The 16,764-nt window shown below is 42.0% G+C and overlaps 1 protein-coding gene across 7 annotated transcripts in view; it reads left to right on the top strand.

The window, feature by feature from the left end:
- Positions 1-464: 464 nt before the first annotated feature.
- Positions 465-16,764, top strand: part of HMGA1 (high mobility group AT-hook 1) — a 37,263-nt gene continuing 20,963 nt past the window's right edge. For 2 of the 7 annotated variants that reach the window (XM_048497430.1, XM_048497434.1), the window contains exon 1: positions 465-858. Coding sequence is in view for 2 of the 7 variants with exons in the window: in XM_048497429.1 (XP_048353386.1) it covers positions 1,579-1,628 (50 nt within the window). In the remaining 5 variants the exon portion in view is untranslated. Of the gene's footprint in view, positions 859-1,149; positions 1,406-1,497; positions 1,629-1,675; positions 1,758-16,764 lie in introns of those variants that run through there. The other 5 variants (XM_048497435.1, XM_048497431.1, XM_048497429.1 and 2 more) reach the window with 5 other exon arrangements.

Below are 16,764 nucleotides of genomic sequence, written 5' to 3' on the forward strand. Positions count from 1 at the left end.
AAAATACTTCCTTACATGACAACAGCACAGACTGGTGTATTCCACTGAGGGGCACCCCTCGCAGGACGAACATCCCCAGAACTTAGAATGTCTGAAGATAAAATAATATTGCTTAGTGGCCATTTCATCTCTTGGGTGATTTCCTATCGGGCAAAACTTCAAGATCACGCACTTTCCAAGCGCAGGCTTTCCCAAACCACAGAACACTCAACAGCTCTCCTGCAAAGAAACTGGGCGCTTTCATCGGTGTGCAAAGTTCTAGAGAGGTGTGAATTTGCAGTTGCGTCTGATAAGGGGTCTCGTTCTCCTACTCTTGCCAATTTCCCACTACTTTCCTCTTCCGTGCTTGCTGCAAAACCACGCAGTCCTTTTAAATCCCCCTTGTTGGCTTCTTTGCATTTCCTCCACCCACAGGTGATGATGCAGTTCATCTGTGACTCCTCCTCTCTCCCCTTTACCCTCTCGCTCGCTCGCTCTTCCATTGGTAGGGCTTAGCTCCCCTTAGTCAGCCTGCCCTTATTTAATTTGGAGTGTGATTTTGGTATTTTTAGCTTCTGGATCATTTCCAGTAAGATTTGGAAGAGGGCTTTTTTTCCCTTTCCTTTTTTTTTTAATTTCTGCAAATTATTTTAACCCAGCTTCCTTCCTCTTGGAACCTTTAAAAAAAATTAATATAAATAAGAGAGGGCCTGTCTGCTCGTGCGCTCTCTCTTTTTTTCCCCAGTGCGAACCTCTCAGCATTCTTATTACAGCTCTGCATTTGCAACCATCAGCAGCCAGAAGGGGGGTTTATTTTTAATTTCATCACAACACACAAGGAAAAAACACATACACACAGATTCGCGAATAAGAGCAATAGTAAGTTTCCGATTTCTTTTTTTTTTAAGTTTGGCGTTTAATTTATGAGAATTTTACAGAATGTAGAAATACGTTTTGCGAAGTCGTCTTAAATTGTAGAAAAAGATCGGCTTCTCTGGGGGTTCGGAATTTGGGACTGAGCAAGGCATGCGGAATAATACACCGTTTTAGCTTTTATTCTCATGGAGCATTTGAAGGGGAGGAGTGTGTTTTTAAAAGCCACGGGGTGGGGGGGGGGGAATGTTTGCTGGGGAGGGAGGAAGCGGCTTTCTAACTGGAAAGGGTAATTGGAAAGGTGATGCCGTCGGCCACTTCTCCATTAACGTGAAATCCCAAGGCACTTGATCCCGTTTCCTTCGTGGAGGTGGTGGCGTGACGGGTGCAGTTCTGCAGCAGGTCTGGGCTCTGATGGCCAGCATTCCTCTCCCCCGGCTGTACACTGAAAGAGAGGAGGAGGAGGAAGAGCAGTCTGTGGCAAGGGATTGAATGCTGTGCCTGAAAGGCTGGGCTCAGCTCCGGCTCGCCTCTTGCAAGTCGCCTGTGGTCGGTAAGGCTCCGGTCATGCTGGCGCTTGGGGCGGCTGGTGTTTCAGGTTGCCCTGCCCCCCCTCCCCCAGCTGTCTTTCCGAGGTCTCTGCAGATCAACGTTCGTCGGGTCTGTTTCAATTTCAAATCGTGCGACAAGACTTTCCTCCACTTATTAATATTTTTTTTGCAATATATGTCTTCCAATAGACATGCAGATCTGGATTTTTTTCCTACAAATAGCAGGTAGTGTATTGGGCTCACTAGAAACACCCCCTTCCGCTCTTTTAAAGGGGAAGATCTCAGAGCATGGACGTCCCTTTAAAGAACATCGGAGTGTACCAATATTACAATTTTACACATGTGGAGAGATTGGTAGGCTTCTAAGATACTGATTCTGCTTTATGAATTAGCTTTTCCGAGGTATTTAGAAAACCAATCTACTGTAGTTTGGGGTGTGGGGTGTGTGTGAGAGATCACATTTGATTATGAAATCCCTGTGTGAATTAAGCTCAGTGGAAGGTGGCACACACCTTGCTTTTCAAATTGCAAGTTCTCGTTAAGTCATGTTGGATGTGTGTGGACTGGTAGATGAATTGTTAACTTTGGAAGTATTAGGGTGTTGAAATTAAAAAACAAACACTAATGCTTTACTTGTAGCTCAGTTGGGGTTGAGTGGGTGGAACCCTCACGGCGTATTTAGTAAGGAGAATTCTGTGAGTCAGTTTTCCCCAAGTATATTCCTTTGATTTTCAGTTGGCTTGATTTTAGTTGTTAGCCAGAAAATCTGGGGGAAAGACCCTTCCTTGCTCTACACACACCCTTCCAAAAGCTTTCTGCACACTTGAAAGGAATTCTTTACTAGCTGCTTCCTCTTGAGCAGGGGACTACACTTCACCCATGAAATCCAGACCTCCTGGGGTTGAATTTATATCCCCTGCAGGACAAAGTGCTTCAAAGGTCTTGGGTTATTGTCCTTCCTGTGTGGCTCCCCCTCCCCAAACTCTCCTTTTATCACTTCCTTTTATTATCCTGGTTTTAAGGGGTTTTCTGTTTTAATAGCGCATCTTATGGGGCCTCAAAGAATCTCCTTGGAATGTACCCATTAATGGATCTGCCACAGCTGTTCTTGTTCTCCTCAATCAAACAGGCTCTTCAAGTTTCTGATTTTGTTTTGTGTGTCCTTCCCACCCCCCACCCCCGCAACATGTTGTAAGAAATTGATCTAGGGAGGTGCCCTTGAGACACCACACAATTTGGAAAAAGGCCAATCATCTTAGGTTTGAAGAGAGTTAGGCTTAACCCTGTGTCTTCAAAACTTTTGTTATTAATCAGATAGAGGAATAGGAGTTATGGCCCAAGTAAATACTTAGCACATCCAAAGGGCGTGAGAACCTGGGAGAACACAGGACTGCTGTTTTTCAGGGTGATCGGTTGTGGTTTCTGGCAATTAACTTCTTTTGCAGTGCTGAGATAGCTCTCTTTTAAGTTCTTGGGATGCTGGGATATGTGGGCAAGAGGGTGATGCAACTTGGCAGTAGGATTTTGGTAATTTGAAAAGAGCAATGCAACTAATCAACCCAGTGGCAAATGCATAGTGAAGCATCATCCCTAACCATGGATCCAAATATTGGAATACTGTGGATAACAATCTTTGTTGGGGATAGAGTAGTCCTGGTGGCTTGAACTCCAGGTGATCCAAAATAAAATTCTCTTAGTGGGCTGTTCTTAGTAAAATGTGTGAAAATTGCTATTCCATGGCACAGTGATAAGACCTGATACCTGTTAGTAGGCTTATATGCATGTGTATAGGCAAGTATGATTGAACTAGTTAATCTTACACACCTAATAAATTACATAATGTTCACAATGCTGTAATAAGAGGAATTCTCTATCTCCCAGAGGGCTTATAGTTCTACATCATATATGATTATCAAGCTGCCTTCTTGAAAGCTTGACTTGATAACTTAAAAAGATGCTTGGTGTCTTGATTGTTAGGACCAGATGTTACCTAGGACACCATAAGCACACTTTACAGTTTGGCTGGATAACTTAGATCTGAGCTTGTTATACTGGAAGCTTGAATTTCAATCCTTACTGCACCTTAAAGAGACAAATAAATTGCTGTATAATTTTCTGAGGATTAGAGGTCACTTCACTAGAACACATGAAAGTTTGTGCTAGAATGAAAATCTGTTGGCTGTTAAGGTGCTACAAGACACTTGGAGTCCTTGCTGCATTCTTTACCAGCTTAGTTGTAATTGGTAGCATCTCTGAATAATTGGTGTTGTGTGTACATTCATGCACCCACTCATGGATTCTATGAAAGCTGATGCTATCTGCTGTCGTATTGCTGTTAGCTTATGTTGTGCTTATCATTTGACCATTTTACTATGGACAAAGGCATATTCTAGCATAGCAAAATGCTGTACGTAACCAGTAACAAAATAGCTATGGAGTTCGTGTGCACTGTCATTGGCAGTAAGCTCTTCAGCCCAGGGTTCCCTACAAATAAGTGCCACGCATGAAAATGGCCAGACAGAACTCCATTATATATCTACATACTTCTGTACCCCAGAGGCATACAGCATATGGGGGCATGGGGTTACCATGGGCACTGGGCATCCCCCACATGACCAAACAGCATACGCCCCAGCCACACAAAACTGAGCCCCGCCCCCTACCCTCCCTTCAGGCTGGCTTTTGACCTCCCCAGGCCCTGGGGACAGCAGGAGCTGGCCTGTAGAGAGAGCAGGGGCGGGGCCATGCCCCCAGCCTCATCCCCAAGCACAGGGGCGCTGGGGGCGCCTGGAGAAGGTGTTGTCCCCGGGCACCATTTCCTCCCGATATGTCTCTGCTGTGCCCCCAAAATTCATGTTAATCTAATTATCTCATGTTTGTTTAATTGCAGAGGTGAAGTCTGTTACAGTACAAAATAAATAGGAGTCTAGTGGGAGCAGCAGTGGCGTAGGAGGTTAAGAGCTCGTGTATCTAATCTGGAGGAACCGGGTTTGATTCCCAGCTCTGCCGCCTGAGCTGTGGAGGCTTATCTGGGGAATTCAGATTAGCCTGTACACTCCCACACATGCCAGCTGGGTGACCTTGGGCTAGTCACAGCTTCTCGGAGCTCTCTCAGCCCCACCTACCTCACAGGGTGTTTGTTGTGAGGGGGGAAGGGCAAGGAGGTTATAAACCCCTTTGAGTCTCCTGCAGGAGAGAAAGGGGGGATATAAATCCAAACTCTTCTTCTTCTTCTTCCTCTTTAAAGGCTAACAGCATTATATTCAAGCAGAAACGTTTGTTGACTAAAGCCCACTTCATGGAAATGACGGTCTCCTTGTTAGGCAGCTCTTTTATGTGAGAGATAGAAAAGAAAACAGACAGCCGTGCAGTGCAGGAAGTAGAGTGAAAGTAGCAAAATTATCTAATTTATTTTCCATCATTTATACTAGGCTAGTCTTCCCGATGGCTTATGATGTTCTTGTCTCCCTTTATTCTCACAATAGCCCTGTGAGATACGGTAGAGAGAGAGTGTGTGTGTGTGTGTGACTGGCCCAAGGTCACACAGCAAGTTGCATGGCAGAGTGGGCATTCAAACCTGATTGAGAAAAGTGAGACCGCTTGTTAACACCTTAAATTGATGCAAAGTTCCAAATTTTGCTAAAATAATTAATTCCTATTGTGAGTAGGAAGTCCCAGATCAGTGTGTGTATGTCCCTTGGTGGGGAGGATAATGTTATCACTCTTCCAAATTCTGCACTTTCATGCTGAAATCTCCCTTGGGCAAAAAAATGTTGACACTGAAGATGGCAACAGAATATGCTGAAAGAGTAAAATGTTCTCACTGTTTTCTAACTATTGCAGTTCTTGGTGTCCGTTTATTCTTTTTTATAGAGATTGGTTTGCGTATCTTATGTAGATAGCAGAAGGGCCTGGTTGATGCCTGATGGCGTACATCACTGTGGAGGATGGGAGACTACATAAATTCAGAAGGGCATTGCTGGTTTTGTTATGCTCTGAGATAATATTGCCTGAGTGGATGTAGGGACCAAATTGGCATCTTGATTTGTTGCAAGGTTTGGTTCTTGGATTTGAATCGGGTGGCCCCAGTTCTCATTTGTAGTAGGCTGTTTTAGGTTAGAGAGCTGTCTGCAAACAAAGAAGGGCCTACCATCCAAGAAATGTGTGAGAACAGCTAGTGTGGCTGGTGTTGGATTAAAATCTGGATAACCGAGGCTCAGCTCTCCATTTTGTGTTGAAGCTTTCTGCGCTAACTTTGACCATCATGATCTCTCAGACTTGAATGAAGGAAGAGGGAATGTTTCATTCTGCCCTGAGCTCCTTGGAACAAGGGTGAGATGAAAGTATATGGAATATTCATGTTGGGCTGTACATCACTGATGATGCCCTGAGCTGAGCTGAGAGCTGTGAGTTACAACCAATAGTGTTGTATTATGTCGTCTTGGTCTGTCTTGTAATAAGTTGTTTCTGGGTACAAAGCTGGTTTTGTTGATCTGTTTGTTCATTTCACTGTCTTGGTACTGTAATTCTAGTTAATGCCGCTAGTAAATCATTTTATTATCCAAGGAATTGGAGCAACTGCAGTTGTAACATGGTGCTTGGCTTGTGTTCATCATGTATCTGGGTGTGCAACAAATATATCTGTTTGGATTGAATATACTGTATGATCTATTTGTTCAGATTATATGTTGGTACTTCTGGTGAGAAAGATAGGGTTAAAATGCCTGGTCAGGCTCAGGTTGGTAGTAAGTCCTGGTAAAATGTTTCAGCCTTCCTCCCAGATGATGAAAATGTTATCCATAACTTTCAGGAGATGTTAGTGGGTAGAAGCTGAAAAAGCATTGCTATAGTTAGCTGTGAGGATGAAGCTGTGAAGATGATCTAAAGTCATGTGAGTATCCCGACTGATTATTTTTTTATTTTGTTATCTGCCTCCAGTTGAAGTGAGGAAGGCAGGCTGTAAATAAAGATTCAAGCTGTTTCCAAAGCTGAGGTAGTTATCAGTGAGAACTAGTGATGTAAAATTTCTGGAAATTCTGAAGTCACAGGGAGAAAACCTGGGGGGGCGGCAGGGGAATCTTCTTTTTTCTGAAAGAAACACATTTTGGGATAAATTGTAATATATATTCTTATCAAACCTAAACTACTTTTTGAACAATATAAAATGCATCATATAACATATAAAATTATATTATTTGTATATTTATGATATATAAAATTATAAATATCCAATTTTAAAAGAGTTGCCAACTGCCGCACACATAAAATAAAAGTTGTCAGTAGAAAACAAACTTTGTAGAAAACAATGAGTCTGTTATTTGGACAGAAGCTCTCTCACAGTCAGATAGGACTGCCAACATGTCTGAATATTAGCCTAGAGTAGACTTTGTAACACTGAAAATATTGAACTCTTTAATATTATATAATTTGTTTAATGATAAAGCATTAATTGTTACCAAAATTATTTACCGGTATATTGAAACCAAAAAAGTCTTGATAAATGCTGCATGTCTTCCATATGCTTTTTAATGGTCACAATTTTTTTTGCAGTTTTCCCAGTGAAAAAGGTCCTGGCACTTTCCATGCAATTTAAGTTCATTGTGTAAAACCCTACCTCAAGAACCATTTTACTTGAAAAAAAATTTCATACATTTTATTGAAGTGCTCCTCCATTTTTTTCCATTAGAAGAATTCAAAAAATGTCCTATGGGGAAGAAGCAGTGGTGGGATTCAAATAATTTAACAACTGATTGTTTACAAGCACCATTTTAACAACCAATTCTGCCAAATTGGTTCGACCCTGCTGAATCCTACCACTGGGAAGAAGTCTCCCCCCACTACCACCACCACCCTGGGCTATTGCAACTCTAGTGAGAATGAAGTTGCAGAGTTTAATAACAAAACGTGCTGTGGAATTACTAGGGATAGTATTCTTCTTGGCTTGTAATCTGTCTTTATATGCCAGCATCGAATAGAAAGCCTCTGTATCCATAAGTGGGGCTTGTGGGGGGCTGTGTCTAAATTGAAATTGAGGAAGTTAGCGGTATCATGCAAGTAACTGACACCAGGCACCAAAGGAAGAACATTTCAGTCTTCAAGGACATTCTGCTGCTGATCTAAAAGTCACCATCCTTCTTACCAAAGGAGAATCCAGAATGAAAGTATGGGAGAGCTTTGACACTAGTTTCCATATTGAGCTTACCTTTATTTTTATAGCAGATATCTCTTCTGTTGTCTAGAGAAATACTTACTTTAAACATTTATATTCCACTTTTCTCTTGATCAGCAGGACTGAAAGTGTCTTGTATAAATGTAATCATAATGTGTTTTTAGATCAGAATACAAAAATATGAGATGGAAGTAGGCCACAGCCATTCACTCATGGACCAAAAGCACAACGAAAATGTGCTGTAGAACTGAGACCTTTTAAAAAATAAATAATCTTTATTAAATTCCACAAATGATAATAAACATTATCATAATAAACCATAATCACATAATACAAAAGAAATACTATCAATGTCTCGCAGGAACGTAAACTCATTTTCATCCTCTTTATGACTCTATGAAATCAAATACTCGTTTGGTCCTCTTTACTATCTCTTTTCACAATTAATAACTTATTAGCTATATGTCACTTATCCTAAACATAACATTATTTCGACTTTATTAGCACTATAGATACATTGACACTTAAATCTTTTCTGTTTTTAACATAATTCACCAGCAGGTCCCAATCTTCTAGAAAATTATCCTAGTTTTTATATTTTGTTAATGTAAGCTTATCTATTGTTGCATAATCTGCTATTTTATTTGTCCAGTCTTCTGTTGAAGGGATTTCCTCATATTTCCAGCTCTTCGCTACTTAGATCCTTGCTGCTGAAATCATGTATCGTACCAATTTCTCATTCTTCTTACTGATACCAAAATCCAACACTTTTAGCAAAAAACATCTCCAGTCTTAACATACAGTCATTCCCCAAAATACTTTGTATTAAATATCTAACCAAAAATGTTTGATCTTCTTACACTCCCACCACACGTGAATAAAGGACCCTTTCTCTTGTTTACATCTCCAACAAATATCAGAGACCTTTACGTACATTTTTGCAAGTTTTACCGGGGACAAGTACTAATGGTAGAACATCCTATAAACATTTTTTATATTTGTAGAACACGTACATTTCAGATTTTTTCCAGATTTTGTCCCATTCCTCCAATTTAATATCTAAATTTCTCACCCATTTTATCATATTTTTATTCACTGTTTCTGTTTCCATTGTCAATAACAATGTATATATCTTTTTGATTAGAAATTATTCTCCTTTACACAAAGCTTCCCACAGTTCAGACTCTTGCCTTTCAAAGCCAATTTTCTCATCCTGTTTATATTTTTCTCTCAGTTGGAGGTATAAGAACAATTGACATTGTTCTCCTTTAATATTTCATTTCTGTCTTTTAATTTCTGACTTCCATTATGTTTTTTCAAGACATCCCCATATCTCAAATAATGTATACTTTCTCTGTCATTTAATCAGATGGTTTTGTGTGGAGACATCCACCAAGGTGTTTTTATAATCACCTTATTTCTACAATCCTCCCAAACTTTAAGTACTGCTCTCCATATGAAATGGTAATTAAATCCCTGATGTATTTAGTCTTATTTATACCATATATATGCATGCCACCCCCCAAAAAAATCATGGCCTTCCAAATTCAATCAATCTTGAACTGCTGCTTGGTAGTAAAGTTTGAGATTTTGACAAGCCTAGACCTCCACGTTCTTGGCTATCTCATATTTGATTCTTGGCTTCTTCCCTTCCCACATGAAATGTAATATATCTTTCTTCCATATCTTAAAGCATTTATCTGAAATTATTATAGGGATATTCCAGAACAAAAAATTAATCTTTGGTAGTGCATTTGTTTTAATCGCTGCAATTTTTAAACAGCAGTAAATTATAATTTGTCACATTAATTCTTAAATATTTGATTTTTTTTCTCCCTACTATAATTCATAATTTTATTCGGTTCTTTTCTTTGCAACTGATTAAATGTTAGTTTCATTTTCTGCTGGTTAATTTTCATTTCAGCTACTTTACTGTACCGTACCTTTACCGTTAATTTTCATTTCAGCTACTTTTTCTTTTAGTATCTGCAGAGATACTGCTGGTCATTCTAACATAACCACCATATCATCTGAGACCTTTCTTGCATCCTCCAAAAGCCCACTTCACAGCTCAGGTACAGCCATGGACAGAGTGCATAGCTGAGCAACAACAGTTCTGACTGACCCATGTAGGGGTTTACTAAGTCTGATTGGATTATTGGGACTGCCTTGTAGTAGTATATGAGAAGAGGCAGTCTGACAGATATAGAAGAAGAAGAAGAAGAGTTTGGATTTATATCCCCCCTTTCTCTCCTGTAGGAGACTCAAAGGGGCTGACAATCTCCTTGCCCTTCCCCCCTCACAACAAACACCCTGTGAGGTGGGTGGGGCTGAGAGAGCTTCGAAAAACTGTGACTAGCCCAAGGTCACCCAGCTGGCGTGTGTGGGAGTGTACAGGCTAATCTGAATTCCCCAGATAAGCCTCCACAACTCAAGCGGCAGAGCTGGGAATCAAACCCGGTTCCTCCAGATTAGAGTGCACCTGCTCTTAGCCACTGCTCATAGCCACTACGCCACAGGTCCAAGATCATGTAGGTCTTTAAATGTTAACACCTTGAATCAAGGAAGGAATCATATTGGTGGCCAGTGTAATGTTCTTAGACCCAGAGTTCAAAATTCTTAACCTCCATCAACAGTCTAGCTCAGGCATCCCCAATGCGCGTCCTTGGGCTGGTACATTGCTGATACTTCACTGGCATCTGCCTAATGCTTTTAGGAAGTATGTAGGACTAGGTCATGATTGGCTGTGCAGATTAAAAGGCATCATATTAAACAAAGCTTCTGCCTGAAATGTTAAAGAGGCACTACCGGTATTATTGTTTTAAATATTTAGCCTTGCTCCCTGCCATTTGGTGGTTGGCTCAACCTCCTGCAGCAGCCATTTTGTGACTGCTCCACCTTCTGTGGCATCCATTTTTTGATTATGCCCATTGCTTGGTGTCAAAAAGTGCCTGCAGGCTCAAAAAGGTTGGGGATCCTTCTGTTGTTTTCCTTACAAGTTGTAGCTTTCATGTACTCACATGGAGGTAACTGCTTCTGGAGGCTTCTTCTAAGTGATGTACAGCTGGTGTCATCAGAATTTTGCACAGTTTCTGTCATTCAAAATTTTGGATGATCCAAGTAAATGATTTATCATAGATGCTAAATGACATTGGAGATAATATTGAACCCTGTTGAGCTCCACATGAGAGCTCCCATGCTGCAGAAGTGGCATAATCAAGAAATACTTTCTACATACAATCAAATAAAAGACCAAAAACATTTTAAATGGCACACTTCTAAAACCAGCAATATATTCTCATCATCTCAGGAGAATGGCATGTGGACTATAGAAACTGAAAGCAGCTGATGAATTCAGCAGCACTAACAAAGAAGCATTGCTCTTGTCTGTTTGAAGACTGAGATGGTCTACCAGAGCAACTATAGAAGCCCCTGTGCAATAGCCTGGCCTTAAAACAGATTAGAAAGTGTCAAGGGCAGATAATCATCCAGAAAACCGTGAAATTGCTTTCCTAGCGTATGTTAAATTACTTTCTCCACAAAAGACAGATTAAAAATCATCCTGTAATTGGCCAGAATCCCTTTGTCCATCGAAGGTATCTTGATTATCAGACAAATCACTGCTTCTTTCAAAAACCTGGATAAGTCTCCTACTATCAAAGATCTCATCTAGCAGACACCCTACTTAAAAAAAGAAATTAAAAGTTAATACCTGATCCCAAAGTGCCTTTGTTAATCTTACCATATCAATTTATAACAATGTATTTTTAGCAGCACCTCATATTTTTTAGCAGCAGCACCTCATATATGGAAGTAAGCATGGCATGTTTAGCATTGTGAAGATGTTTTACTGGTGTAAAGTGCCATCCATAAAACAACTTCAAAGAATTTTATCTCATATTAGCTAAAATATTCAGGGGTATCTTCGAAAGATTCTTCCAAGTGGTTCTGGTGGGTTTTCCAGGCTATGGGGCCGTGGTCTGGTGGATCTTGTTCTTAACGTTTCGCCTGCATCTGTGGCTGGCATCTTTTTTTTCTTCTGCTCTATACAAGTCACAGGATTCCAGCATTTGATATTGCTGATACTTGTCTGGGTTGCAAAAAAAGTAGATGATTGGGGGATATAGGTAGTGCTAATATTGCTCTCCAAGATATCCAGATAAGTTACATACATCTAGTAAATGGAAACAACTGGGCATTTATTGGGAAAATTTTATCCCCTACATCTCACCTCCTCCCTTCCACTATTGAACAAAAATGAGATTTTTTACTTATTACAGGTGTTAGCCTGCTTAGCAAGCGTAGTGTAGGAAAACAGCTTTATGAAAGTAGCAGTGTTGTGCATTTTCCAGTACTCATCCTGGTGCATCTCCCAGGCTTTCAGAAGCTCTGTATAGCCCCATAAGATGTACTGTGGCTTCAGAGCAGTTTTCTCTAGTGGTTTTTAAGTCTGCATTGAAACAGTGCCTCTGAAACCATGTTTTCATATGACAACTCCCGAAAGAAAATATTTAAAGGGCTTTAAAGCTGTGAGTAATATTTAAAGAGTGTTTATAGGCGTCTGTGGTTTCTTTAAAAAAAAATCTTGAGGGTTTTTTAAAACTTGTGAGTCACTTCCACAACTGAACATGAGTCAATTTACATATTTGTAAAAGGCTAGGCAGCCTTTGTGTTCAAAGTTGGTATGCTTGACTGGGAGATGTATATATTTTAAATAACAACGTTCCTAGATATATTGGAATCCTGCAGGCTACCAGTCTTAAACCATAAAATCCCACTTAAGAATAAATGTTTCCCCAAAAATAAGACCTATCCCAAATATAAGCCCTAGCATGATTTTTCGGTATTGTTGGAGGTTGCTTGAAATATAAGCCCTACTCCAAAAAATGAAGCCCTAGTTACAGATTCCTTGGCGCATCCCCCATCCAGCCAGGCCAGGCACAAGGGCCTCAGACGCCCAGGCTACACACAGGCCCGCTGGCTCTGTGCATTAAAAAAGGTCATCTTTTAGCAAGCATGGTCCTGCCTTTGGGCTATCTTTTAAGTTATGGCGAGCATTTTTAAAATTATGATTTTAAACTGTAATGTAGGTTTAACATGTGGTTGCCGCCCTGAGCCCTTCTGGGATGGGCAGGATATAAAAATAAAAAATGAATTTATACTTTTTTAACAGCATACCCATGAGCCTTTGCTAAATAGGCAAATTATTATTAAGAGTCATAGACTCTTCTTGCAACAAGCTCTTCCTACCAGAACCCAAAGCTTGGAAGATCAAGGACCTTGCCACTCAGGTCATCTCCAGTGCAGCTTCACCTCTGATGCTCATGGCCAAACTCTTAGGATTACTCATCTCAACTATCTATCTCTATCCAATAGACTTCACCGGACCACTTCAGCAATTCCCCTGGCCCATCCAATCAGATATAATGTTCTAGAGAGACAGAGCCATCCAGGTTTCTTATGCAGTCAAGTCCAGCCTTACATAGTGGACTCACACACAGTTTGAACAAGGAAAAGGTCTACTATGTGGCTGAATACTCACAGATGTTCTTGGATGCCAGCCTTGCCAGTTGGAGAGCACTGGTCGACAACGGAAGTCAACCTGCCAATCAGTGTTCTGGAAATTCGAGCTATTTTTCTGACCTTGCTACTCCTCCAGCCCAAGTTCAAGGTAATATTCAGGATTAGTGGGTGTAGGCATGCGGTTTTGACAGAGGCAGCCCCCCCCCTTTTTTTTTCTTTTCAGTCTTCTGCTTTTGTTTTCTCTGTTTTTCTTTCTCTTTTAAGTTTCTTTGGATCTGCTGTTGTGTTGCCCAGATATGACAGGAACTGCCTTTTGCAACATCCCCACATCCAGAGATTCCTCAAGGGATCGTCACAGATGGATCTTCCCTCATCACATCATTTCCCATCATGGAAACTACACACCATTTTTCCATAAAACTGGCTCCCATAAAACTGCCCTTCAAGCTGATCAGGGACATTCCTCTGCCTTGGTTGAGAACAAAAACAACCTTTTGGGTAGCTGTGACTTTTGCTCGTCGGTTTTCAGAACTCGGGGCTCTCTCCATGCCAAATTTTGTACTTCTCACAGGGACAAGGTGGTGCTGAGAACAGATCCTGTTTTCAAGGAAAGTACCCCCAAGGAAAAGTTGTGGCACCATTTGGATGTTAGGAGGGCGGTCAAGGCCTTCATCATAAGAACAGTTGGACTATCTGTTCATATCCATCAGATGTCAGCACCCTCACTGAGTTCTACCCTAAAAGCTTGCATAGTCAAGACATATAACACGCAGCAGCTGGTGGTACCTTTAAGCACTGCACCTCATTTAGTCTGAAGTCTGGCTACCAATGCTGTTCTGTCATACCAGGCTTCAGTGGAGCAAATTTGCAAGGCAGCTGCTTGGTTGAGTTTATCCACCTTCATCAGATATTACAAGCTGCAAATGTATATAGCTCCATAGAAGCAGTAAAAAGGTGCTGCAATACGTGTTGGATACATGTTTGATGACCCACCCATTGAGGGGACACTGCTTTGGAAGGTTCCAAGACAAGATGTCCTCCTGTCCCATCAGTAGAACAGACCGTTCTATACTTACTGTGAGTGGTCCTCCAATGGGGACAGGAGGACATCTTGGCCCTCCCTATCATCTTAATCATGTATCCATCTTGTAATCCAGGGTTAAATGTTTAGTGAAATGGCATTACTGCCTTACCTTTTGCTTCCTGTTATCCTTCCAGGCTCTTCAATTCTGAATAGAAGTTATAAGTTAGTGTATCCAGAGTATTCAGATGTTGTTGTTATAATTCAAGTGTTAGTCGAGCACTGCATCCAAAAAGATCCAACTGAGGATGAGCGACTCCCAAGTGAGAAGACAGGAAGTGAAAGGAAATTCATTTCCTGCCTCTCTCAAGGAAGGGTGGTAATCACCCAAGACAACCCACCCCGTAGAAGTACCATTCACAGTGAGTATCCAATGGACCATTTACCCCCGCCACCATTCCTTCTGTACTTGCCCTATGTCCTAACTCCTACCACATAACCTTGAACTTCTGTTTCTTACCACCCATCAGGTGTGCATACAAGGGCTCTAATCAACAGCCTTCTACATTCATTCTTTCTGCTGAAACCCCTGCTCTTTCCTTCACTGATTTCTGCTCCATTAGAACATATATAAAAGGGAAGGGGAGCCTCTATGTGGCTCACAGAAAATGGAGGGAAGAAAATAATTCATCTAGGCAACTCTGCAAGGCTTGAAGGCAGTTGGAGGCTCTTTCCCTTCTACAGTTGCTACTGGTACCAATTGTTGTTCTTGGTGGTTCCTAAGTGCAGTGGACCATTTATTCTTCAGGTTTTATACAGCTGTCTTTAGTAGTCTCTTGTTTATGTGGTCTGTCTAGTTTTATTAGGTACCTTGTACCTTGTAATCATAATCATGATTTGTAATCATAATCATGATTTGACTTCTTGTTCAACATCAAGATACACTATAGCCTTTTCTGTAAAATGATGTCTTTGAGACTGGCCCATTATCATTACACTGGTTCAGAGGCATATGGGGGGGAAATGGTGCCCGGAGACAAGCCTTCTTCGGACACCCCCCTCCATGCCTGGGGGCAGGGTTCAGGGGTGGGGCCTCTGTGAAGAGGGCAGAGGCCAGGCTGTGGGGGGGGGCAGAGGGGGAGGGGGAGGCACCCTGCCCTCCCCCTCCCGCAACCTGGATTCTGACCTCCCCAGAGTCTGGGGAGAGCAGAAGCCACTGCCAGCCTCCGAAGACATGATTTTAAAAGCATGGAGGGTGGGGCTTGGTGCTGGGTCATGCCCCCCCCCCCGAGCCACACTTCTGGCCTCCAGCTTTTAAAAGCTCATCTCCAGAGGCTGGCAGTGGCTTCTGCTCTCCACAGGCTCTGGGAAGGGCAGAGGCTGGGCTGCGGGTGGGGGGAGAGGGGTGGCACCCCATCCATCCCCTGCTGGTCCCTTGAGCCTGGCTCCTGCTCTCCCCAGGGCCTGGAAAGGGCAGAAGCCAGCCAGGAGGGGGGCAGGGCACTGCCGCTGCCTCGTCATCTTCGGGCTCCCTCAGCCCTGCCCACTTCATCACTCCCATGATGTGGGTGGGGCTGAGGGAACCTGAAGACAACAAAGCAGCAGGTCATCTTCGCGAAGCCATCTGGTCATGTGGGGGTGATTTTGTGCCCCCCACATGACCAGATTAGTTGCCCCCTGGGACAGGGGCTACCCCTTGTCCCCAGGCAGATACTCCACTGCTCTGGTTCATTCCAAGTGGCAAGAAGGAAAAAAGTATGTTTCTCTCTCAGGAGTGCTCAAAATATATATTTATGCTGAGGGGTTCTTTATTTTTCTCCATTGCCCATGGGGGGAAATCTGTGTTGGTTCCCTTGTATACATGCTTCATTTCTGTTGCCCATTTCTGTCTGCCTGTGGTTTATAAGAATGTGTGGTGAACCATTTACTAGATGCAGGGACTGTCTTCTAGACCTGGATGCAAGGCAGTGCCTGTTGATAAGCATGCCAAACTTATTCAATGCTAAGTGTTGTGTCGGAGTTGTGCAATAAGTTGTCCTAGTCCCAAGGTCATAATAACAACAGCTTTGTCAGTAGCCCACACACACACATTTGAGGCCCCATTTCTGTTTCCTGTTTGATCCTGACTGTTATCAGGATAGCAGCTCTAAAGAGGTTGTCAAAGTGCTACTGCTATAGTGGGGTGGGGTAAGCCCTTTATTATCTGGAGAAATCCTTTACTACTTTTCTATGCCCTTCCCCAGAGCTCAAAGGTGCTCCCCTCTCTTCCTTCCCCCTCCTGCTGAATTTCATAATTACTATGGATTTAACTTTGAGCTTTCTTGCTGGTAATTCTGTATTTTCAGAAATAATTATTTTGGATTCAAAGGGGCTTCTCTGTACCCAGGGCCAAGTGTTATTAGAAAGATGGGGATAGAGATGCTCCAAAGAAATAAAGTTGAATCTTAGAGGATATTACAATATTCATAACACTGAAATAACAGCATAAATGCATTCAGTGAACTACAGAGAATAATACTGTGCCTCAGCTGAAAGGCAATGTATTCTCAAGGAGAATTAGTACCTCTTGGCCGAGTTGAAACAGTGTACTCACCACTACAACTGCAGTTCTCAGGCTGCTGCTGGGGTAAGCCTGGATGCGTCTCAGG

The sequence above is a fragment of the Sphaerodactylus townsendi genome, linkage group LG05 (genome assembly GCF_021028975.2).
Source record: "Sphaerodactylus townsendi isolate TG3544 linkage group LG05, MPM_Stown_v2.3, whole genome shotgun sequence".
NCBI classification, from domain to species: domain Eukaryota; kingdom Metazoa; phylum Chordata; class Lepidosauria; order Squamata; family Sphaerodactylidae; genus Sphaerodactylus; species Sphaerodactylus townsendi.